The sequence below is a fragment of the Furipterus horrens genome, unplaced genomic scaffold, assembly GCF_987537825.1.
Source record: "Furipterus horrens unplaced genomic scaffold, mFurHor1.1.pri manual_scaffold_15, whole genome shotgun sequence".
Lineage (NCBI taxonomy): Eukaryota > Metazoa > Chordata > Mammalia > Chiroptera > Furipteridae > Furipterus > Furipterus horrens.
The window spans coordinates 11,163,286-11,190,020 of record NW_028327185.1 but is presented as its reverse complement, the minus strand read 5'-3'; the positions used below and the strand labels follow the sequence as shown (position 1 = coordinate 11,190,020).

The window sequence follows — 26,735 nt, the reverse complement described above, 5'->3', positions numbered from 1 at the left end:
AGTTGTTCACTTACTGAAAAGTTAATGTGCCCCAGTTTTATTCTCTAGTTTATTTTGGTTTTTGTTTTTAATTCAGTTTCTTGGCTGTATAGCAGAAGTCCAAATATACATCCCTTTAATTGGCAGAAATGTTTTTAGAGATCAGTTTAGTAAAATACATTCTAAAGACTATGAAAATGCCATATTATTCTGGACTAGTAATTGGACTTTTGAAAATGTGTCCTAAGCAGGTAACTTTGTGAAGAAGATTGTATGACTTCTGCCTCTGGCCCTGATGCAGGGAGTAATTGGTACCAAATTGTCCTCTCACTATAAACAACAATAAAACCGGACACAATATTGAGACAACTGTTTCAGGCAGTGGAGAGTAGTCAGCACAAGACTGTTATTTCTGAGAGAATTTGTGATGCATGCCACACACTGTCCCAGAATCGGGGCAGAATGCTGTTTCTGATTCAGAAAGCCAGACTTAGAGCAAAGTATGTAGTCCTACAGAGCTGAGGAGCAAGGGGTCAGAGATGAGTTGCTAGGGCACCTGGAATCTTCTGACGTCTGTTAGTATTAATTGTGCTGTCAGTCTAACGATCGATCATCTTTGCTTGGTAATCTCTCTCTCACCTCTTTGTTCTTAAGCATTTTAGTTTTTTTTTAATGTCTGATAAATTTAAACATTTCATGAAGTGGAACTGTTAATAGAATCTAATTTTTTATTGTTTGTTTGGGTTTCTGACTTTTACACATAGTGGAATATTTACTCATATAGTTTATATTATGTTATTGTGTGCGCATCTTCAATGAGCTTTTATGTGTGCAAATTATAAGTGGCCAAGTTTGAGCATGTGTTGTTCTTGAATTTGTTATGCCAGGCTTTCTGGGGCACCTAACCGGGTGCCAATATTTTTGCCAGTTTCTTGGCTTAATAATTTCTGGACCACAGAAGCACTGTGAATTAAAATCCCAGATGGTGGGACTATGTGACCTAAAGTTATGGCTTTCTAGAGGAGGAAATTTTTTTCACATATCAGCTGCAATTAAGGTAGACAGAATGTCTTAGCTTTCTCTGCTGAGTGGCAGAGTTTTGAAATTCAGCTTTTCGTTGACAGAATACCGCTTAGGGTAAAGGTTGTACGGGGTAACCACTCACTTCAGACCTCGCATAAGCTTGGGGTGCTTCCTTTGTCCTCGTGTTAAAATCCAAGTACCTAGAAAATGAAATTAACAATTACCTAACCCCGCTCCCACTTTAATGCTTACTACCCCCGGTTCTCAGTCATTTCTTGACTAGTGGCCCTGAAGAGTGTTGTTTTGTTTTATTTTTTTAAGTTAGTTTATATGTTTATAAAAAATTATTGTTATATTTTATCTAGTATTATCTAGTATTTTTAAGAGTTTGGAACAGACGAGTTTTCAGATTACTTAATCTCAGTATTGCCAAAGAGGAAGTCTATTCTAATGATTATTAAGAATGGTAATTTAGTCCAGAAAATTCAGAATATTAACTATTATTCTACCTTGAAAATGTTCATTTTTTGATATGTTCTTTTAAAATCATATAAGGAACCAGTTTTCTTTTTACTTTAGAGCATCTTACAAAATTTGTTCCCAAGATCTTTTTAGCTATCATTTTCTAATTTATATCTAAGTTGCCATAGTCATATGCCCCAATTTTTCTCTATTGGGCCTTTATTTTATTGTTTAAAAATATTTATTTATTTTTAGAGAGAGGAGAAGGGAGGGAGAAAGAGAGGGTGAGAAACATCAGTCTGTGGTTGCCTCTTGATGTCCCCAACTGGGGACCTGGCCAGCAACCCAGGCATGTGCCCTGACTGGGAATGGAATTGGCGACTTTTTGGTTAGCAGGCCGGCACTCAATCCACTGAACCACACCAGCCAGGACTGGGCCTTTATTTTTCTTAAAGGATGAATTTTTTCTTTTTAATAATTTTTTAAATTAATACATAGTTTGCAGGACATTGTTATCGTTTATTTCCTTAGGTTTCTATTAAGGTGTTTAAAAAAAATCTCCAGGTTGCTCATAAGTATTAGCCACGTTTTTTCAGGTACACCCCCCAATAACTAATTGTAAAATTTTCACAGTTCCAGTTTTTTGTATGTACATGTTAGATTATTAATAACAATGTTCTAACAATACCTGATGGAATAAAAGCAGATCGATATAGATATATATTAATCAATTGTGTATTACTTTCAATGCAAAAAATACCAGTTTAGAAAAAAGCATGTTCAAAACTAAATACTCAATTTTATGGTTGTGGTGTTTAAATCATATTGTTACCCTAAATGTGTCAATTAAGTAACAGCTATAATAAAGGTTCTGTAGTGTTATGAAATCTAGAGAACTATTAGTATGGAGATTATGTAAAATTTAATTTATATGTACAAGGAGGCTAAATTCAGATAATGACAAAGTTGTAGTTAATAAGATATTGTTTATTGTATAAGTAAATGTAAATATTTTCAACTTAAAATTGTAATATAGTAGATTACTAAAAATGTGAACCTCTTCAGGTCCAGTCCTCAGTGGCTGTTGGAACTCCAGATTATATCTCTCCTGAAATCCTTCAGGCCATGGAAGATGGAAAAGGCAGATATGGCCCTGAGTGTGACTGGTGGTCTTTGGGGGTCTGTATGTATGAAATGCTTTATGGAGAAACACCATTTTATGCAGAATCTCTGGTAGAGACATATGGAAAAATCATGAATCACAAAGTTAGTATACTCTACTGTTTTTTCATTTTATTGGGGTAAATAATATATATAATGAATTTAATGTGATATTTAAAAAGAAAATGTTTTTCAGAAAACAGTAAATACTCTTAATTTCTACCCTGATAGGGACATGACAGACATGAATAATCAAAGTCCATCAATTATACATAAAATTGCTAGTTCTCATCTTCTCTATTTTATTAGAAAAGGTGGAATAAGTTGGAAATTAAATGGCTTCTAGTAGAATAACAAAGATCATAAGCAGATAGTTTTCAGTCATTACTACTACAATATAATCATGATTAGAATGCATTTTAAAAATTCTCAACATTAGCAGTAATAAATGAAATGCAAATTAAAGTAAGAATGAGATACTTTTCCCCTGTCAGATATATAAAGATGAAAAGAATGATAGTACTCCATACTGTAAATAACTCAGTGAAATGGACATTGATAGGAATTTAAGTTGATGTAACCTTTCCATTAAGAAGTTTGTAAGTATGCATGTGGAGTCTTTAAAAAGTAGTTGGAAGTTTTGATTGAGCAACTTCAGCTGTAGGAATCTACCCTAAAGAAATCTTCAGTAGAATAAAGATGTATGTACCAGAATACCTATTCCAGTATTACGATCGCAAAATATTGGAAACTATCCAGATGCACAACAGGAACAAATTAATAAAAGTTGAGTCTACTTAGTACCAAGTGAAATGGAAATAGATTCTTCACAATAGTAAAAGGACAGTTTTGATTGCTCGGTTTCAGAAAATTAGGAGTAATTGCAAAAATCTGGAATATGACTAGGAGTATCCTATAAAGGGAGTGACAGTCTATTCTTCTTAATTTGTTCTAGTGACACAATTACGATTAGTTGCTTCACACATATATAAATCAGTTTTCTAGAATTGATGCTGTTCTTCCTGGTTGCAAAGAGGATCTGCTAAATGGTGATGAAGAGTGGAAAGACAGTAAATAGCTACAAAGTTGTAGAAAGCATGTAAAGCATTTCAGAGAGAAATCATTGTACTATAACATGATTGTTAAGGGCACAGATTCTGGAATCAGACAGCTTCATTCAAATCCCAGCTCTACCAATTACTAGTGTGTGGTCTTGAGCAAATTGCTGAACTCTGTGCCCTGTTTCCTCTTATGTAAAAATTAGAATAATAGTAGTACCTACCTTAGATGATTGCTGTGAGGATTAAATGAGTAAAACACTTCTTATAGTATCAAATACATATTACATTCTTTAAAAATGTTTATTATTTTTAATCATTGGTATGTGGCTTATATGAACCATCTATACTCTTGAAATAGGCAAGTTCTATTTTTAATGAGTTTTCTTGATTCTGAGAGCAGTTTAAGATATTTTAGCATTTAATTTATTCCTTTTATAGTGCGTGTATGATTAAATCAAACATGAAATTAAAAGTTTTTTAGGAAGATATTATTACTTATTCCTGTATTTCCTTCAGTATCAGTACTTTATATCAGTATAAACTTATTAGATATTTTTAAAATAAAATGTATTCTCAAAAACTGTCAGTCAACCTACTTAGTAAATTAAATACTGATTTATATTTTGTTTCTATTCTCTGTTCAGGAAAGGTTTCAGTTTCCAGCTCAAGTGACAGATGTGTCTGAAAATGCTAAGGATCTTATTCGAAGGCTCATTTGTAGCAGAGAACATCGACTTGGTCAAAATGGAATAGAAGACTTTAAGAAACACCCATTTTTCAGTGGAATTGACTGGGATAATATTAGAAACTGTGAAGCACCTTATATTCCAGAAGTTAGTAGCCCAACAGATACGTCAAATTTTGACGTGGATGATGATTGTTTAAAGAATACTGTGAGTATGACATTGTGAAGAAGTTCTGTCCCTGTTCTTTATATGGGTATAAAGAAATGTTATGGACCACCTTATCAAAATTATCAGTCAGTTATAGCTTCTAGTATTTATTTTCTCACAAATTCAAGAATTTAAGAGAGTGTACTGAGGTGAACATAGTTATTCATGACTAGGAGCAAAATTAAAATTTAGAGATGTACTTTTTAGATTAATTATGCCATTAGATTTCAAAAAAAGTGGACTTCATCATGGCAGAGTAAAGAGGTTGGCAAATCTCTCCTTAAAAACGACCTTGAAACTATATGAAATGGTCAAAAACAACCATTTCTGGGCTTGACCAATCAACCCAAGGTAAATAAATTGAGAAATATCTGTTCATGAAAAACCACTGAACTTTGGTTACAAACAGCTCCTCCCCATTCTCTTCCCTCAGCTTGGGTGCGTCAGCAGAGCTGCTAGCCTGGAGCTGCTTATAAACCCAGCAGCTTTGCCCCCAGAGGGGCTGACTGGGTTTGGAGAGCTAAATACCATGCCCAGTGGTGTTACCACGAAAAAGAGCAAACCTGGTAGGAAATGAATGGGCAAAGAAAACCTATAGCCTAAGTAGCCTGAAGTTGTAGCCCTGTGTGAGGCAAGTGGCAGACCAGGTTAGCCAAATCCTCGGCCGTTTTAGCTTGTGGCCAGCATAGCTTGTCAGCCTCTGCTCTAGACCATTAGGTCATATCAAATTAGAATCTAGAGAAATAAGGACATAAAATTTTTATGGGATTTTTTTTCCCTTAATTTGAATTTTCATTTTAATTCAGTTATTTTATTGGGTTTTAATTCTGCACTAAGAATTTTTATATTTTATGTCACTTTTCACTGTTTGGTAAGTAGATAAGAGAAAGACGAATACCATATGATTTCATTTATCTGTGGACTCTGATGTGCAAAATAAACTAACAAAATAGAAACAGACTCATAGAGACAGAGAACAGACTGGCCGCTGTCAGAGGGGAGGGGGTTGTGGGGCTGGTGGAAAGGTGAAGGGAATGAGCAGAACCACCACCACAACAAAAGCCTCGCAGACACAGACAACAGATGGTGATTCCCAGAGGGGCGGGGGGGTGGGGTGGGGGGGAGAAGACGGTGGGGGGGGGGATGGTGGTGGAAGGAGACTTGACGTGAGGTGGTGAGCACACACCACAATATACAGGTGATGTATTATAGAACTGTACACCTGAAACTTATATAATTTTATTAACCAACGTCACCCCAATAAATTCAATAAAAATTAAAAAATCCTCTCTGAACCTCGCAAAAAAGAATTACATAGACTTTCCTCATCAGTTTTTTATTACAGGATTATATTTATTGCTAACAGAAGTTGTGAGTCATTCCAAATTAAATACATAGTAGAGTCAGTTCTTATTATTTACGGTAGTTATGTTTAATCAAGTTGTGGTGAACTCTGTTACTAGTGAATATTGAACCTTTGCCCCTAGGGGGAAATAGGTTTAGGTTCCTGTGAGCCTGTGGTCAAGACATTTTTATCAACCAGTCAATACATAACCTTTTTATATGTGTGTGTCCATTTAAAGACATCTTATTTAATACATACTGTTAATTAACATTGAACTCATGGCCAACAGTACTGTGAGCCCTGCCTGAACAAACTCATCTAACACGTTTTTTTGTAAGACACCTCACAGCCTTCTTAGGAACAAAAGATGGCACTTTTAGCACTTTGCTCGGCGGCCACTTAAACAGCAAAATCACCCATAAAAAGCACGAAATTGTGAAAATAGATGGTACATTTAGACCTTGAAAAGAACACTTGTTCATGGCATGAGAGCATCCCCTTGTTCAAGTCCACCTGGGACCTGTGTGTAGGACAGCTTGGATTTTCCTTTGCTCTACCCGTGTCTGCCAACGTACTGTGAATGTGGACTTCGGGTCACAAATACAGTCCAGCGACCAGGCAAAGTGGCAAATACGGACTCCATGAAAAATGACTATACTCTCAGTATCAGTCAGACTTTTCATCTTTATTTTCATTTGATTAGAATTTCACAGCAGCAATGTTTATGGTGTAAATAGGTCACTAAATATCTGTACCAAACTTCCCCAGTGCTTCTATATTGAACAGTCTCACATTTCCTATTGACAGTCAATATTTATAGTCGCACCCGCAGGCCCTGCTTACTCACTTCTCACCAGCCGCGCTTCCCTCCCGTAGGAAACGATGCCGCCGCCCACGCACACCGCGTTTCCTGGCCACCACCTGCCCTTTGTCGGTTTTACCTACACTAGCAGCTGGTAAGTTTCAAACGTTAACATAATTTGGACCCTTAAAAGACCATTAAACTTTAGTTTAAAATATATAAAGTATAAGAGAACTTTGTAAATCAAAAAATTTTAAAAAGGGGGAAGCTACTGCTGGGATAAGTTAGACATTTCAAAATGAATAGAACATAAAAGAATCACAGTCATTTAGGAGGAGAAAGAATAAGACAAATAGCTCAGAATCTAACTCAGCAATGGGGCAGGAATTAGAAGAGTCCCCTTGCTACTGAATAAATATTCTCTAGGGGTCAAGAGTCAGAACTTTCATCTCCGTAATCTTAACCTTCCTTTCACTGACCCTCGTTCCACTCATGGCTTCTCTTTCCTCCTTCCCCAGTCTGGATTTCACTGACAGCGGTTATGATCACTCTTCGTAAGAGCCCCTCAGTTCCTGGGCTTTCTCATTTTGTCACACTGGTTTTGCTAAGTTGACATTCATTATTACAGTTCAGTTTTCTGCCTGTACCTGCATAGCCAGTGTCTAGAAAAGCATATGTGACCATTCTTACTGGTCTCACTTTAAAGTCACGATTACCAACTTTGAGTTCCTTTTACTGCTTGGCAAATAGACCATTTTACCCTCGCGTGTGGTCACTCTTCCCCTCTCCTAGGTACCTGTTTCACATCGCATACTTTCCTCTGCGACCTCTGTCATCCCCACTCTCCTGACCTCTCTTCCTCTTTCACCAAGAGGTTGAAGCAAGCAGCAGACAACTTCCGCAGCTCCCATCACCAGCTCCCATCACCGCATTTACCGCCTACATGTCTGTGGGCCGGTGTGCTCTTTTTATGTAGGCACTGGGAGCTCAGGCCCGCCCACCCCTCCAATGCGTTGCTCAGGGCTGCCTCATCAGTTTTTCCCTTTCCGTGTCATTTGCATAACCAGGTCATTCACATCAGCCCACAGACATGCAGTTTTTTCTCCTGTCTGAAAGCGAAGTGTAAAATCTCTCTTAATCCCAATTTTTTTACCTGCTACCAGCCATTTCTCTGCTGCACATTATAGCAAAATTACTTCCAACTGTTGTCTATTTTTTTCCTCATTCTCCTTTTTTTAAAGTATATTTTATTGATTGCGTTGTTACCATAGTTCCAATATTTTCCCCTCATTCTCTTTTTTCTTTTGACCCCACTTCAGTGAAGTCCGTTCTCCCGTCCCATCATGCAGACTGCTTTTATCACTCTCAGCACCGACTTCCCGATGCTAAGTTTCATGATCGTTTCTTAGTCTTTCTTACTTGCCTGGTCTCGTCTTGTTATGGTGCTTTCACATTAAAACACGCCCTTCCCTCGGCTTCCCGTGCACTCGCCTGGTTTCCCCTGACCTTTCTGGCCACTCCTCCTCAGTTCCATGGCTGCTGCCCCCTAATCTCCCTGGTCCCATGGCTTCGTCTTTGCATCTTTTCCATTACACTCTCTGGTGCCCTCCTGGGTCCTTACTGATGACTCCTAATGTGCATCTCCAGCTGAGCGTGCTCCCCTCTCTCCTCCTTCACAGATCTCTCTTCACCACCTACTCCAGATGTTCATGGCTTTGATTCTCATTTTCTCTGAACCTGTCTGTGTGGCCCTGCTAAAAGTTAAGTCAGATCATATCATCCCCCCTGTTCAGGACCAACTCCCACTGCCCCCACCTCTGGTGACTTTGTGTCTTAACTCCAAACCAAATCTTATAAGACCCTACATGACTGGCTCACTTTATTTTTCTGATTCTGTCCACTCTACTCTTCCCTTTGCTCACTCCATGCCAGCCACACAGGTCTCCTTTCTGGTGCACTAACGTGCCAGGCGTACTCTTGTTTCAGGCTTTTGAGCTTCTGTTCCATCTGCCTGGAATGCTTCTCCCCAATATTCCCAGAGTCCCCCCTCTCTCTCGACTTCATTCAGTTACATTCTTAGTGATGACTTTCCTGACCACTTTATCTAAAATTTTATTTCCCCTGCTCAATACTTTATTTCCCCCTTTCCTGCTTTTCTTTTCTCTTTAGCATTTAACATTATCTAATGTACTGAATATTTTACTTACCTTGTTTATTTTTGTCTCTGTCACTGGAAAATAAACTCCACATTGGGCAAGTTTTGTTCTGCTCACAGCTGAGTGTCCAGCACTTCAGATATTTTAATTGCATTGCACTAAAGAAACCATTTCACTTGTGAATTCTGAATTCCACGGAAGAGGACCATGGAGGTCCTATTGACTACTAACTCACTTAGATGGTTCCATCGTTTTCAACTACCAGTAACCCTTCAGCAAACTTCATTTTATAATTTTTGGTTATTAATATAAATACAGGGTAATTTGAGCGATTTAAGTTTTCATTAAAAAATGCTTCTAAAAAGTCATTTATGCTGATTTTGAAAAAAAAGTGTTTTATAATCATTCTAAATGGCTGTCTAACTAGATATTCAAATCCATGTTTTAAATATACAGTTTCAAAAGGTTCTCTTTTTTTTCTTCTTTAAACTCTTTGTTTTGGTGTAAACCCACATTTTTCCTTTTCTTCAGTGTTCTTTCCGATCGGAGCTGTTTAAGAGTGACAACTGGTCCTGCTTCCCTGGATCTCGATGCTGACGTTCAGAGGGCCCTAGACAACAACTTAGCCACCGAGGCTTATGAAAGAAGAATTAAACGCCTTGAACAGGAAAAGCTTGAACTTAGTAGAAAGCTCCAAGGTAAATATATTTTAAAGATAATATTTTTCCTTTTTGAATTGGACTCTCAGTGTTAGGACCTGTTTATTATAAGCAGTTGCTTTATCTTGAAAAATTGTTATTAAGTAGAGAAAATTAAGTTGTATAGATTTATGCAAAATACAGTATATTATTTATATAAACTCACAAAATTTTTAGGAAACAAAATGGCATTTGTTTCCCACAGGTGTTTGTGTGTAGATGTATAAATACACACACACACACGAGCGAAAGTAGGTGAAATTACCAGCCATCATTACCTAAAGATAAATCATTAGTATGGATACAAAATAATAATAAAAATAATACAAATAAGTAATGCAGTAATTAATAAATTAATAATACAAGGAAAAACTGTTTCATGTACTCACAACTGTAAACCTACTTTTGCCCACTCGTATAAAAAACAGGTGGGAATAAATACCTCTGGAGAGAGGAAAATAGGACTCCTAGGGGAAAATGAACCTTATCTTCCTGGTGTAACACTTTCTGTGACTTTTCCTATTATATTTCCTCAGCCCTTAAAAGCTTTAGCTCTTAGCAAATTGTCATCCTCTACAGCATACTAGTGCTGTAATATTTGGTGACACTTTCAATATTCTTGGTCTCCGGATTCTTCACCTTCCGGATCCTGTCTTCCACAGTATCTCACCCACTTCTTCTTGTGGTAGTAAGGATAGCTTGGGATTATGGTGTCTAAAATTCTTCATTAATTTCTATTTCAAGCAAACCTCACATAATCTTTCGCTTATAACTTTCTAGTTAATTTCCTTTGGTTCCTTTCCTTCTGTCATTACCTACAATTCTCTCACCCTGTCCCTGTTGCTCTTCTACCCTCAGTTCTCATTCTGGCTCAGCCATAATCATGCCCTTGCATAGACGCTCCAGTCGGCGGCTGCTCTTTCTGCTTGTGAGACGTCTCCGGCAGAACCCCAGCCCTGCTGCGATACGTCATCACCTCTGCAGCTGAAGGTAGCTTCCTTAACACAACGTGCTGACTTATCCCACTTCAAGTTCATGAGCACTCATCTCCAGCTGAGTCTTACTGATGCCCAGCAGGCCTCCTTTTTCCTTAGCCCGTTTCCCTGCCCCGGGCTGTAGAATTCAGCGATCATCTCCCCGTGCTCATCTTTTAACCTGTCCGCATCTGACCCGCTCGCCACTTCCCTCTCCTAAACAGCTTTCGTCTTCTAGCTTCCGGGCACTTGATCGCCCAGTTTTCTTTTCCTCATAAACTGGTTATTCTCGGTCTCATTTGCTGATTTCTCCCTAACTCTCTAGCGTTAAGTCCATTTGTTCTAAAGTATGGTTCAATTTCAATGTTGCCTTGTTTCTTTTCTGTCTGGGCGATTGATCCATTGCTGATACTGGGGTGTTGAAGCCTCCTATTATTCCATTTTGTCTCTTTCTCCCTTAAAATCTGTTAGTATTTGCTCAGTTTATTTGGTGCATGTGTGTTTACAGTTATATTTTCTTGATGTATTGACCCCTTTATCATTATGTAATACCTTGTGTCTCATTACTGTTTTTGGCTTGAAGTCTGTTTTTGTCTGATATAAGGATGGCTGTGCCCACTTTGTTGTGGTTTCTGCTTGCTTGGAATATCTCCTGTCCCTGCGCTTGGAGCCTATATGTGTCTTTAGAGTTGAAATGAGTCTCCTTAAGGCAGCATTTGGTTGGGTCTCGTTTTCTAATCCCGCCAGCCAGATACTCCATACCTTTTGATTGGTAAATTCAGTCCATTTACATGCAGGGTGACTATTGATATTCAAGGACTTACTACTGTTGTTTTTTTCCTTCTGGTTATTTTGAATCTTCATTTTTTTCTTTTCCTTCTTTTTTTAAAAAATTATTATTTACTTTAGAGAGAGGGGGACGGAGAGGGAGAGAGAAAGACCAAGAGACGTTGATTTGTTGATCCACTTATTCACTCATTGTTGATCCTTGTATATGTTCTGAGTGGGGATTGAACCCACAGCCTCGGCGTATCTGGATGACACTTAACCTTCTGTTTCCGTTTACCTTTGTAAGTTGATGGTTCCCCGTGGTGATATGCTCATTCTCCTCTCCCTCCTTTGTTTTGTGTCTGTGATCTAGGTATTTGCTTTGTCATTACCATGAGGGTTACATAAAGCGTTTCATAGGTAAAATAGTCCTTTTTTTCTGCTGATAGTCCTTTATCTTCATTCCCCTATAAAAGTTCTATTCTTTTACTCCCCCATTTTCTATCTGATGTCACACACTGTCTTTTGGTGTAAAGTTGTTACCAAATTGTAGTAGCTACAGTTATTTTCAGCACTTTTTTCCTTTAACGTTTGTTCTATGCGAAGTGTTTGACACTGTTCTAAAACCGAGTTACGGTTTTCTAATTCTGACTGTCATCTTAATCATAGCTTTGTGAACTTTCATCTTTTCATTTTAGCTTGAAGAGCTCATTTCAACGTTTCTTTTAGGGCAGGTCCCTCAGCTTTTGTTTATCTGGGAATGTCTTTTTTCTTTTTAATAGCAGAAGAATAAGTTTGCTAGCTAGAATAAGTTGGCTGGCCATTTTTATCTTTCAATGCATTGAGTAAGTGATTCCACACTCTCCTGGACTGTGGAGTTCCTGCTGAGAAATCTGCTGGGTTCTAATGGGGGTTGCTTTGTGGGTTTTGTTTTCCCCTGGCTTTCCTTAAAATTAGTTCTTTATCCTTGACTTTGGATCATTTCATTTTAATATATGTTAAAGGTCTTTTTGCACTGAGATAGTAAAGTGTTCTGTCACAGCTTCATGGACTTAGACATGTTCAGTTCTTCCCCCAGGGGAGGTTCTCAGCTGTTATCTCTTTAAACAAGTGCTCTGCCTCCATCTCCCCCTCAGCCTTCTGGTGCATATACCCATTACTCAGGTGCTGGCCTCCCTGGTGCAGTTGGACAGCCGGCAGGTTGTCTTCACTTTTTACAATATTAATTCTCTCCCCTGCTCACCTGAATCATTTCTGATACCTATTCTACAGATTGCTTCTCTCTTCTCTGTGGTCTGCTCTATTTCCAGTGCTTTCTAATGCATTCTTCATCTCATTTCTTGAGTTCTTCAGCTCCAGAATTTTTGTTCGGTTCTTTTTTAATTTCAGTCTCATTGGGAAATTATTTATTTTGTTCATTAATTTTATTTCTGAATTCAGTGAGTTGCCTTTCTGAGTTTTCTTTTACTCTGTTGAATGTCTTCATAGTAGTTATTTTGAATTCTTTATCAGATTGCAATATTCCAAGTCTTTGAGTTTGGTTGCTGGAGAATTGTCATTTTCTTATTGTTGTACTGTATGTGAGAAACGCTCACAATAAAAACTGGGACACAGGACTTGAGCAGTAAAGCGAGGCCTTTATTCACGAGTCTGCAGAGCCGGGCGCACCCTCACAGCCAGGAGCATGTGCGCGCCAACTAGACAAAGGAACCTGGTTTTATAGTCTTAGCTTCCCCACCCTGAAATTGCCACCCTAAAGTGATTATTTTCTCCACCCTGAAATTGCCACCCTAAAGTGATTATTTTCTCCACCCTGAAATTGCCACCCTAAAGTGAGAGCGATTAGCTTCCCCACCCTAACGCAACTAGTTTCCCCTCCCCTCTCCTCCTTCCCCGTTTCTCCATGACTGGATACTCCGGAGGTACAATCTAACGCGTTCATCTAAATGCCCCTATTGTGATTTGTGAATATGCTAATGTTATCCACTCCCTTCTCAGAGATCCTTTAATTACATTTGCCCTTAAGACCCTTCAATTACATTTGCCTTTTGTTACCAATGACTTTGCTACTGGTTTGGGAGTCACTATGACCTTGTTTCTAACAATTTCCCCCTGTCTCTTTTGGAAAATTGACTACTCAAACCATTCTATTTATTCCTCCAAATTTAAGGAGGATTTCTTGACTTTCTTCCTCATGGTTAGGATTCCCTTTGGTCTCTCAGAGGAGGAGATTATGAAAAGTTGCTGCATCTGTTTAGTTAGTGCAGTCTCAATTAGTCTTTGAACTAAACCTCTGATGCATGGAATACAGCAGCCTAAAGCTGTGAGGACGCCTGTTACCACTATGAGGGATACCAGAGCTGATGAGATTATTCCTTTCCAGTTGCCAAACCAATTTTCTAACCATTCTGTTATGGGATTGTCAATACCTGAGTTTTCTGCCAGTTTATTTGCTAAGATAGTTAGTCCCTGCAGGGCCTTAGTGATAGATCCATCAGGGGCTGTATTATTAGGGATAAAGGTGCAACACTGCCCCCGAGCATTACACATACACCTCCCTTTTCTGCCAGCATCATATCTAGTGCCATCCTGTTCTCCCAAGCCACTCAACTGGTGGCATCTAATTGTTGAGCGATTCCTTCTATAGTATTCCTAGTATAATTGATAAACCTCTGTTGGTTATAATAAATATAGTTTATCTAATCAACAGAAGAGCACTGACTCAAACCCTGCTGCTATCTGATTTCTAGCTTCAAACTCATCTGGAACTCCTCTGGGGACTCCAATGGTGTCACTATAGATATGAGGATTATAGGATTCACCAGGTGCCACTGACCTTTTTTTTTTTTTTTTCCTAACAGGGGCAGTCTGGATCGGTTTTGGAAATGCTAGGGTAAATGGGATAGCCAATTGAACAGGGCACAGGTTCCACTCCACCTGTTAGGCAGGATTTTCCAGAGACTCCTCTGCCCACAATACTACCAGACATCTGTTCTGGGGATTCGGAGGGGAATATAGTTGCCGGCCCCACTGTAAAGCTGTCTCGCATTTCTGGTATGAGTGCATATTAGGAGTTCTTCCACAGGGGTACCCAAATTCGCTTCCCACCTAGAGAGGCAAGAAGAGTAATTCATGGGCCCCACTGAGTATGAAGGGAGTGACTGAGTCCCATTACTCCTTATAGAGGGAAAGAGGAGAGACAAGCTTCTGCAAGTCTCATTTCCCCATGCATTCTCATCCTGGTAGAGAGCGAGCATACAGGCCATTCCCGAGGGGTCAGAGTCCCAGCCTAGTGGAAATGGTACAACCTGTGCCTGGGGTCTCCCTGTGGTACAAGCATAACAGTTGCTTTTATTCAGAGATTTAACGGTAAATTTGACCCATTCTACCCAAGCATTTGCATCCCCGTATCCAGTCTCTATCTCTAAGGTCTGTCTGAGGTTTAATACCTTAAAAACTTTTACCTTGGCTGGATTATTCTGGGGTCTTTTCTGAGGTGTTTCTGAGATCTAGCTGAGAGAAGTTAGATTTTCTAGGGAAGGAGGAGTTGTCACTAAGTGAAGACCTAGCCACCCTACTGGATTTATGTCAGATACATTAGCTTTTAGGCCATAAACTCTGGCAGCCACATGGGGTTCCTGACTTAAGGTCTGTGGCTGGTTCAGTGTCAGAAGAAGAAGGTTGCACTGGAGAGGCTGGCAGTTTCGGGAAGGAGCTCCTTGGTGAAAGTTATTTTAAGCAAAAGAGAGACCAGTTTTAAAATGAAGCCCATTGACCAACCCATACTTCGCCAACCCAACCACTTAGTTCAGCCAAACTGTTGAGTCTCAGGAGGCAGCAATGCAGATGGGCTTCTTAAGTGCGGCTTGTATGTACAGACAACCACTCAGGAAATGAGATCATAGGCTTATGCCCTATGAAAACAGAAAGACACACACATGTTAATTCACACAACACAATTCACAAACCAGTCTTTAAATTTGCAAGACTGTCTTATTGGGAAGATATCCAGTTGCAAGGCATTTGATATTCTTCTTGCCTGTAAATTAAGCATTATTGATAATGTCACAGACCTGGTTTAACTTTTGAATGAAAACAAACTTTTAATTAAAATAAACTTTATAGACACAGCTGCACTAGTTTATAGTCTACCACTGATCATTGTGATTTTCCTCAAATCACGATTTTTCTCCCTAAGATTACCCTCCTCGTTATTAAAGGGACTGCATTAAGTCCAGTTTTAATTTAGCCTATTCATTTGCATAAACACAACAAGAGCAGCCATTGATAGCATAAATCTTTTAAGTCTGCTTTGCTGGAACTTACACAAGGAACCTTCAGGATTACCTTTAGTCTGCCCTCTGGGCACAGAAGCTGAGCCACATACCTGCCATCTGGCCTTGCCTGTAAAACCCATGCTTTTTACAAATTCTTCAAGCTTTCCATTGTGCCTAAAGTTTCCTCCTAGCCATTTATCAGGGAAGCAACCTTTGTTTCTTCCCTAGAAAGATTGCCATGGACCGCACAACCACCCAAGGTGTTAGGCCTTTCCCTCATGGGCTTGCATTAGCCTAGGCATGCCTCCTTCAGGCATGACATTCCAGTCAAAGCCTCGGCTGACATTACCACCATTAGCAACTGGTCTTATTAGTTTTATGCAAAGGAACCTTATGTCACTTCTTACTTCTTTACAATGCCTAATACTGGAGGGTTCCCGTAAGGAGAAAAATATAAAGGCGTGAAGGAAAATCCTTGTCCTTCAAAACTGCATTTCCATGCATTATACCTTCTATTACTAAAACCATACAATTTCTTCTCAAAACCTTTATAAATTTCTAACCAACCTTTTTATTTACATGCCTTACACCTTTCCTGGTTCCCCTTCTTTCATGTAAAATTTCCCTGGGAAACCTCAATTCTTCCTTTCAGAACACAAGCAGCTGAGGTTTTCTTTTCCCAGGTTTAAAGCTTCCATAACTCTTTTTTTAAAATTTTTTTTTTTTTTTTTATAATTACAACTTTCCTCAGACCTTCTGCAACATTCACAAACTTTCTAAATACCCTTTACTGCTTTAGATTTAACCATAACATGCTTCCAATCCTTGTTCTTTTCCACACGGTGAAGGACAGTACTCAAACTCAGTATCTGGCAGCTAAAAGTTCCTAGATTTGTAGATATTCTGCAGTTTTCTGAAGCTTAGACCTTGCAAACACCTGTCATGCAGCAATGACTTGAATGTTTAGACATATACCATTTTGCAAACAAAGCACATCACCTTAAGAGCATATCTAACCCACCATTTTGCCCACTTCAAAGATGGCGGCAGCATTACATGCAGCATCTTTGAAGATGGTGGCACCCATAAGTACCACCCACAAGATGGTGGCAAACCCACGTGACTTATCCACCATGGTGGAGCACTCACGTGGCTTACCCTAAATGGCAGTATACCTATGAGGCTTAGTGTCCAAATCACAACCTTCATGCAGGCTCTGGAGGGAGAGACCCATTTCTCCTCCTGCAGAGGTGGAGTCATTGGCTTTGCAGTCACTTCAGAGGCCGTAACCAAAAGGCGTGCTGAGAGGGAAGTCCCTTGAATATGCAGACGGGTGGGCACTGCAGAAGCCACGCTCACCTGCAGAGGGGGCTGCGCCCCAGGAGCCTCCGATGCTGCCGCGGGAGCGGCCCCCACCTGGGGAGAGGGCTGTGCCGCGGGAGCCGCCCCTACCTGCGGAAGGGGTGGTGCCATGGGAGGCGCCTTTACCTGGGCGCAGTTTGGTGCCAAAACAGTTCCTTTGTCTGCCGGATTTAGAGAGTTAAAGAGGGCTACTTCCTTATTCTCCTCCTCTCTTCTAACATACACTTTCTGAGCTTCCCTGAAGAGTTTTTCAGTTGCTTTAATTGGCCCATTCACTTACTTTTTGCAATTTCTTACAAATATTTGGCCAGTTTCTGTTACAATGGTGACTTTTAAGAGTCCCTGTCCCACAGCATTCTCTGAATTTAGACCAGAATACTTCCTCATTTTGTCCCTGAGCTTCTGCAGGGATCTGATTGAGCTGTATTTCGAATGCCTTGGAGACATTCTGTGCATGGGGAACGGACTCCTTGATTTCCCTGATGATGAGGCTCCTAAGGTCTTTCATTTGAGCCCTAGCCTCCGGCCTGTTATCCCAATCAGGGTCTATACTGGGAAACTTTTGTTAGGCCGGGACAATTTCCTGACCGGGGGATGTTCCCTTTCCCATATCCTCATAGCAGCCCGTCTGATCACTCCCTTCTCTTCCCCACTGAAGATGTCTAGTATAGACATTAATTCTGTCCACATGTATATGCTGGGTCCGGGGAACTGATCTAATTATTCTGCCAGTCCAAGGGGGTCCTTTACCAAGCGCTTCATATTGCGCTTGAAGTTTCTAACCTCAGTGCTTGTTGAAGGAGCATTTGACATATCTAATATGTCCTGGACCCATGGAGACCTCCCTAAGGGGAAACCGGCTGCTCTGAGGGAATGGGGAAGTTCTTTAGGTCTTGATTACATTGTTTCAATTCCTTTCTTAATTTAGATAAGTTGCCACCAGCGCCGTAGGTGTCATGGGGGCGGATACTGGTGGGATATCTGCTAGGTGTTCCTGGCCTCTTCCGTCTGTACTGTCCGTCCACGGTGCCTCTGCCCAATTGGCCGCCGGCTGGCCAGGGCTGTAAGGCAGTGGGAGACAGGACAGAGGGTCCCAGGCCTTATCTTTTTCTTTTTTACAGGGAAGAGACCTGCGGATCTGCTGGTAGGTGGTGATCAGCAGAGAGCATATTCCCTCTCTTCCTTAAAGGACCAGCCCGCGAACCAAGTGTCGCCGGTTCAACTCCCAGTCAGGGCACACGACCAGGCAACACGCCAGGTCCCCAACTGGGGGCACGAGCGAGAGGCAACCACACAGCGATGCCCCTCTCTTCTTTCTCCAAAAACAAATAAACAAACAAACAATCCAAAAAAGCTGAACACACATATAAGACCAGGGCTTTACAAACCCAACATTCATCAGACCCAAATCGGGGCTAGGAGACAGATTTCCCCTAAATGGGTTCCTTTGGCCAAAGGAAACAATAATTTACCATTGTCTGTTCTTCCTTACTTTTGGTCCCCACCCCTAGGCCTAAAATTTCCATTTCCCATCCTCAGCTGATTCCCATGGCTGAATCCGGCTGTGTTCTCAACCTAACGGACCCAGCAGAGGGGCACTCCACACTCGCTTACTTGCACACAGACCGAGATGCTTCGTTCATCTCCGGCCGCTTCCCTCACAGGACAATGGACCCAGCGGAGGTGCACTCCGGCCGTTTCCTTCACGGGACAACGGACCCAGCGGAGGTGCCTTCCGGCCGTTCCCTCACGGGAGAACGGACCCAGCGGAAGAGCACTCCGGCCGTTTCCCTCACGAGAGGACGGACCCAGCGGAGATGCACTCCGGCCGTTTCCCTTACGGGACAACGGACCCAGCGGAGGTGCACTCCGGCCGTCTCCCTCACGGGACAGCGGACCCAGCGGAGAGGCACTCCACACTCGTACCAGCCACACACACAACTCGTACCAGCCACACGCACAACTCGTACCAGCCACACGCACAATCAGCTTCCCGAGGATGCCCCACCACCAAGGCAGTACTTAAGTCCAATTTTCCTACCTTGGCCCGTGCACGAGGTTGCCTGGTTGCCGCGGTGTTTGCTTTTGTTTCCCCCTGCGTCGATCCACTGCTGTCCCAACAAGAAGTCTCGGGTCGTTTCCGGACACTGAGGCGGGTGGGCCCTGGGTCAAGCGGGCCACCCAAAAGCGGGTAGGACGCGTCTCCCCACCTTGGCTCAGAGCCCTTCCCGCACACAGGCGGAGGATCCCGGACGAGCCCCCAAATTGTGAGAAACGCTCACAATAAAAACTGGGACACAGGACTTGAGCAGTAAAGCGAGGCCTTTATTCACGAGTCTGCAGAGCCGGGCGCACCCTCACAGCCAGGAGCATGTGCGCGCCAACTAGACAAAGGAACCTGGTTTTATAGTCTTAGCTTCCCCACCCTGAAATTGCCACCCTAAAGTGATTATTTTCTCCACCCTGAAATTGCCACCCTAAAGTGATTATTTTCTCCACCCTGAAATTGCCACCCTAAAGTGAGAGCGATTAGCTTCCCCACCCTAACGCAACTAGTTTCCCCTCCCCTCTCCTCCTTCCCCGTTTCTCCATGACTGGATACTCCGGAGGTACAATCTAACGCGTTCATCTAAATGCCCCTATTGTGATTTGTGAATATGCTAATGTTATCCACTCCCTTCTCAGAGATCCTTTAATTACATTTGCCCTTAAGACCCTTCAATTACATTTGCCTTTTGTTACCAATGACTTTGCTACTGGTTTGGGAGTCACTATGACCTTGTTTCTAACACTGTATTACCGTGATCTTTTAGTGTTTTATGAATTGTGCCTCTGCCATCACATTTGAGGAAGCAAATATCTTTCTTATTTAGATAAGGCGTGGTTTACTTTGATGCTCTCAGTTCAACAACTTGGCAACAGAAACCTTTCTTTTGCTTTCCAGAAGGTGGCGATACAGCACAAGGATTTGGTTTCTCTTAAGGGCGCTGACTCACTTCTCCAGTTCTGAACATGCTTAAAGGCAGGTGGCAGAGTAGCGTGGAGTGTGTGCTTGGCACCTGGGGCTTTGGGTGTGCTCCTGGCCTGGTAGGGGGATCCTCAAGTTCGGGGGGGGGGTCCCGGAGGTTTGTGGGCAGGAAGCAGGAAATGTTCTCTTTGTCTTCCTTCTTCCCTTCCCCTTCCCTCCCCCCAGTCACTGAGGTCTCTCCTCAAAAAGCCAGGTGTTGCTGAATAGCATGGGGTTCCCGCCGGCTGCAGCCCTCTTGGCCAGGCAGACTTTCACTCACCACTTTCAGTTTCTACCTCCTCTGCTAGACGGGTCTCCGCTGCTGCCTCTGCTGCCGCAGCTCCCATGGCTCTGTGGTCGCCTCCTAGGTCAAATCCACCGACTTCTGGATACGCAGTTGGATGGATCGCTTGGGTATACTGCCTGCTGTGCAAAAGCACTTTTGTTTAGTTATAGATGTGCAATTACTTGTAATTGAAGGAGATAGAAATGACCCATGTCACCATGAGGCGGACGTGACATCACTGTTGTGATTTTTTAAATGGAGTGATACATACAGCAAAGTGGGCATTATTGTTTATCTATGTGTACAGTCAGGTAACCTTCACCCCAGTCAGTGTACAGAACACTCCTAGTTTAGCATAGAGTTCCCTCATGCCCTCTGCCAGTTTGTTTTCCACTACTCTGAAGTAAATGCTTTCTTAATATTTTTGTTATTAATTTCACCTGTTCTTGAACTTCATATAAATTGTATCATATAGTATGATCTCATTTGTTTCTGGCTGCTTTCACTCAACATGTTGTTTTTCAGATTCATCTGTTATATATATTTCAGTAGTTCTTTTTATTTTATTTTATTTAAGATTTATTTGTTTTTAGAGAGAGGGAAGGAAGGGAAAAAGAGAGGAAGAGAAACATCAGTGTGTGAGAGAAACATTGATTGGTTGCCTACTGCACACCTCCAACTGGAGACTTGGCCTGCCACCCAGACCTGTGCCCTGACTGGAAATTGAACCAGCGACCTTTAGATTCACAGGCTCAATCCACTGAGCCACACCAGCCCAGGCCATTTCTTTTTTATACTGCTGTTTAGTATTACACTGTACATTAATACTAAAATTTTGTTTGATATAATGTCTTAGTATGTTCTAGCTCGTATAACTAAATACAGCAGATTGGGTGGCTTAAAAACAACATAAGTTCTGTAGGCTGCAAGGCCAAGGTCAGCGTGGTGCCACCATGGTCAAGTGAGGGTTCATAGCCACTGCCTTCTCACTGCGTCCTTGCCTGGCAGAAGGGGCTAGGAATCTTCAAGGGCTTTCTTTTATAAGGCCCTGATTTCATTCAGGGGGACTACCCTTAAAACCTAGGCACCTACCAAAGGCCCCATCCTCTAATAGCATCATCTTTGGGTAGTTCGAATTTCAACGTATTAATTTGGGTGAGGGGACACAGACATTCAGAACGTACCATCTAATTCACTGCTGTTCAACATTTGGGTTATTTCCAGATATTGATTATTATGAGCCTAGCTTCTATGAATGTCTCCCTCCACCGCCCCTCCCTCATGGTCATATGAACTTACTTCTCTTGGACATCTACCTAGGAGTAGGATTTCTGGGTTATGGGATAGTGTCTTTTCAGCTTTTAGCAATTCTGGTATCTGTATACTAGTGTATGCTATGATTTTGATTTGTGTTTTCCTAACAAGTAAAGAGGTTGAGTGTCTTTTCATACGTTTACTATCCATTTGGGTGGTCTTGTGAAGTCCCTATTCAGCGTTCTTGCCCATTTTTTTCTATTAGGTCTTTGTAAGTCTTTTTTGAAAAATAACTTATTTTACCACTTTACACAGTATGAAAACTCAACAACAGTCACACAGAGGACTGTTGTAATTATTTTACTTCTATGTTATAAACCTTTCAATATATTTGTTATTGTTACTTACAATATTTATTACACTAATTTTTAAAAATATCTTTTTATTTACCTAAATATTTACCCTTTTAGTGCTCTTTATTTCTCCTTAGTGATCTTTCCATCTAGAATCATTTTTCTTTAATGTGAAAAACTTAGTATTTCTTTAGATATGTGACAAAAACCTCTCAGATTTTGTCCTGAGATGCCTTTGCCTTCACTTTTGAAGGACATTTTGCTGGATTAGAAATCTGGCTTGGCCTATCTTTTCCTTTCATTGCTGTACAGATATGATTCCACTGTTTTCCTACATCTGTTGTATTTGAAAAGCCAGCTAAACTTCAGTTATAAGCAGTTTGGCTATGATCTGCCTCTGTGTAGTTCACTTTGTATTAATATAAAATCCTGTGGGGGATGCACTGACCTTGTGGAACCTTGATTGATATCTTTTATCAAATTGGAAAATTCTAAACTCTAATCTCTGGAATTTTTTTTTTTTTTTTTTTTTTTTGGCCCCATTCACTCTTCTCCTCCTGCTCCAGTTGTATTTATCGTAAGACTGTGTCCCATACTTCTTATCCTTTTCCTCCCGTTCTTAGGTTTGTTTGTTTAATTTGAATATTTTCTATTGACTTGCCTTCAGGTTCATTACTCCCATCTTCTAATGAGTCTTAATTTCAGATATTGACTCTTTTAGCTCAATATTATCCATTTGATTCTTTCTTACAGTTTTCATTTCTCTGTTGAAATATTTCATCTTTTTTCATCATTTTCTTTAAAGTCTTTGTGTGATAATTCCAACCACACAATCATTTATGGACCTGTCTCTCTTTTCGTTTTTCCTTCTGATTATTGATCACACTTTTATGCTTTTCCAAATGTCTCACATTTTTATTGAATGGCAAATATCGTGGATAAAACTAACATAGAGATGTTTGTGTTATTTTCACTCCAGATAGGATTTTTTTCCCTTTCTTTGGTTTTGGGCTGTAGGTAATAGAATTCTTAAACAATATGGGTTTATTACCTCACTTAAATCAGAAGCAGACAGTTTCAGTGCTGATATGGCGTTAGCTTCTCTGTGATTGTGTTGGCTCTTCTCCCATGATTCCACAGTACTGCCAAAGTTCTAGACGTCCTGTCTTCATACATCCACAGGCCCCAAAAGAGAAGTTTCATTTCCTTTCATACATCTCTTACTAAACAGAGATTAAAATCTTTCCATGAAGCCCCCTAGTGGACTCCTAAGATATAACCAGGTCACATACCTAATTCTTAACTAATGCTGGTTACGTCGAATGGGATTACTGTAACTGACTTAAATTATCCATGGTTTTGGCTGGGCCCACTTAACTATGCCTACTGTAGCCAGGTGCCTGAATTTAGTTTACAAGCAAAGAAAGAGGACTAGATGCTGGGTAAAAACCCACGGGAGTCTTCCACAGGGGATTGTGTGCCTGAGAAGTCATTAAGAATAGTAAGAGTTGTAATGGAAAGAGGGACGGTAAACAATGTGTAAAATTGTTATTCAGAGAAAGAATAAGAGTGCATAACCATACTAAACAGGTAATGGGCATTGTAGCAGACCTGGGGCTTACGGGAGGGACAGAAGTGACAAAGACGAGCAAGGATGCCTATCCCCCTTCGCCCCCCCCCCCCCCCCCCCCCACATCCTGCAGAATGTCGGGTGTAGGAGGAAACGTAGCTCCTATAATGTCCGTTGGGGATTTCTGTGCTGCCTCTTTTTTTTTTTTTCTCCCAACTTAGGTGTCTTTAAAATAAAGGATGTTCTTTTAAAAACTATAAATACAAAAAGTATCAGTTTTTAGCATGTTTAAACCCAAAGATGAAGAAACATGTAAGAACTACTTACTGGGTGTAGAAGACCATGATTGGATGCACATTATGGTGTATCTTACGTCTTTAACTCAAGTTAACAAATATTTATTAAAAACTATGCATGATGATGATATTCTCTGTATAGATGGTAAAGATTAATTAGAAAGATCTCCATCCTCTGAAGGTCACAGTCCTTTGGAGTTTAATCTATTATATATGTAATATATTTAAGTAATTATATAAGTAATAAAATAAAGCAATATATAAATAAGTATAATCATGCACCATATAATGACGTTTTGGTCAACAATGGACCTCTTCACCATATATACCATGGTGGTCCTGTAAGATTATAATGAAATTGAAAAATTCCTACGGTTTAGTGACATCATAGCTGTCATAAAGTCATAGAGCAACTCATGGCTCATCTGTTTGTGGTGATGCCGGTGTAAACAAATCTACGGTGCCGCCAGCCATACGTCCACTGGTAGGATATACGACCTAGGTTTGGGTAAGTGCACTCTGTGACATTTGCACTTCTCAGAACACAGTGTCGTTAAGTGGTGCATGACTGATGTAGAGCAATTAGTGTTATTTATATTAACAAAAATTCTGGTGAGGTGGAGGCTTACTCTTTGGGAACCCTCCATAAGATGGCAGGATAACTATTTTAGGGTTAGGGCAGTTTCATTTCTCACATAAGTGGTTTTCAAGTTTGTTTGTTTTCCCCATATCTTTTGATACTATCTGGGAACAAGCCTCAATAGAATTAATGTTTCTTTAATACCTTCATCTTCTAACTAGAATTGCGAGGTAAATAATCTTTACTTTAACTAAACTGATGAGCCAAAGTCAACCAAAGGTGGACCTCAACTTTCATACATAAAATTCGGAAGGCCAGCACTTCTGCACATTATATATCAGCACCCCCAAACCTTCCCTCATACACCAGTCTGTTTCTCATACATCATCTGCCAGAACATTTCTGGGTTATCACACGATGACACTTCCCTACACACCCCTGTGTATTGTAATGTTAAAGACAGATGCAGTGGAGTTTTTTAATTTAAAAGTAATGTGTTTACATGCTTTTTTTTCAATGGGTAGATGTTTTGATTAGTAGAATTATTTAAGGATTTCTCAAGGAAGAAATATATATTACTATTTTAAAAATTAAGAGTATGGCCAGATTTCTTATTTTTACTTTTATTTTTTTAAGAGTCAACACAGACTGTCCAAGCTCTGCAGTATTCAACTGTTGATGGTCCGCTAACAGCAAGCAAAGATTTAGAAATAAAAAATTTAAAAGAAGAAATTGAAAAACTAAGGAAACAAATAAGAGGTAAATTTTTGTGATTCCCTATTAATTCAGTTTAGTAGATTTTAAAAAATGTTTTATTCACATACAACATGTTTATTATTTATCACGTGTTACGTGGTATGGGCTGTATGCCAGTGGGAGGAAGCGTTCCTGTGCCCCAGCCTTAACACCGATACAAGGCAATGTGACCCTCAGCACGTTACTCAGCTCCCTTGAGCCTCAGTTTTTCATCTGAAAAACAGAGGAACTGACTTTGATTAAAAGAGTTCAGATACTTGCTTTTAGAAATCAGAGTTTATTCTTCAAATCATCACTAGTGCAACCAGGTTGGGTGATCTGGAACCACAATATTAGAAGCAAAACCATCTTACAATAGTTTGACTAACATCAGCACGCCAATGCCAACCAACAGTGGAGGAACACTTGACTGTATTATTTGGCGGCTGGTTTTTGTCACTTTTAAGTTTTTCATTGGTTCTGAAGGTACTGTTTTCAGGAGTATGGTCTTTTTGTTCTACTAGCTATTTACGGCATTTTGCAAGTTTTCACACTGGCATTAGCCCTTCACCATCTCTTATACGAATAGTAAAAGAAACATTGCCTTCTCTTCCAGAATCGAGTCACTTGGAACAACAACTTGAAGAAGCTAGTGCGGTGAGGCGAGAACTAGATGATGCTTTCAGACAAATCAAGGCCTATGAAAAGCAGATCAAAGCATTACAACAAGAAAGGGAAGAATTAAATAAGGTAAAAAATATAGATTGTTTAGGGCTTTTCTGAATTATTACTCTTGTTTAACTTGTATAGTGAAAGCATTCATATTCAATTATATTAACGCATAGTATATTTTATTTGTAAAAAGTTGGTTTAAAATTTTAAGAATTATTTACTGTATGTCATTTGTTTAATAGCTAGTAATGAAAAAACATATTCTTGAGGCTTTAAAGTACAGAATCTTTTGTTCTTTTGGAAAGTTAATCAAAGGACTTGATTAAAAGTAAAAGTTATTGAAAAAGAAATATTATGAAGAAATATGAGAATAGTAAAATCAGTTTATTGTACATACAGTTAAAGATATATACACATTCTCCTTGAGACTTACTGATATCAACATTCTTAAGATTATAATAGAAAATTTATTTAATGCTTTTTTTCCCATTTTTAAATCATTTTAATTTTTTGATTACTTTACTGCTTTAATGACTTTTTTAATGTCAATTTATCTTTCAAAGCATAGATGAACAAACTAAAGTTATTTTTATAAGACCTTTGTGTAACACTTTAACAGTATTATACACATCAACAGCATTTATTAATAGCTGGGACACTATAACACAGTCCCATAAGGAAAATAAAATTCAAGCACTAGGAAAAATACTTTGCTTAAGTCACACTGTGTATACTTTCCCTTCCACTGACAAATTTTTTAAGTGTTGGCATTAATACTAGCCAATACAAAAAAGAAATGAGTAGCTTATGGTGTAGTATAAATTGTATTTAGTGAGGTAGTGTATATTACATTAATAATACAGAATGAAATCCTGCTGGGGAAGATTTATAAATCTTGCTTTCAGTAAAGAAATGGAAGTAATTAAAAATAAAACAACTTTTTGCTGATGAAGCTAATAAAAAACACTAATAGAGAAATCTATAAAGGTTAAATTGAATTAGGTTAGCATATTTTTACTTT

At 39.9% G+C, this 26,735-nt stretch overlaps 1 protein-coding gene across 3 annotated transcripts in view; it reads left to right on the top strand.

The window, feature by feature from the left end:
• CDC42BPA (CDC42 binding protein kinase alpha) overlaps positions 1 to 26,735 on the top strand; it is a 156,207-nt gene that overhangs the window by 63,659 nt on the left and 65,813 nt on the right. For all 3 annotated transcript variants that reach the window (XM_090263406.1, XM_090263405.1, XM_090263403.1), the window contains exons 7-12: positions 2,530 to 2,730; positions 4,331 to 4,579; positions 6,801 to 6,880; positions 9,414 to 9,580; positions 24,944 to 25,066; positions 25,659 to 25,792. In XM_090263406.1, coding sequence (XP_090119532.1) covers positions 2,530 to 2,730; positions 4,331 to 4,579; positions 6,801 to 6,880; positions 9,414 to 9,580; positions 24,944 to 25,066; positions 25,659 to 25,792 — 954 coding nt within the window. The remainder of the gene's footprint in view (positions 1 to 2,529; positions 2,731 to 4,330; positions 4,580 to 6,800; positions 6,881 to 9,413; positions 9,581 to 24,943; positions 25,067 to 25,658; positions 25,793 to 26,735) is intronic.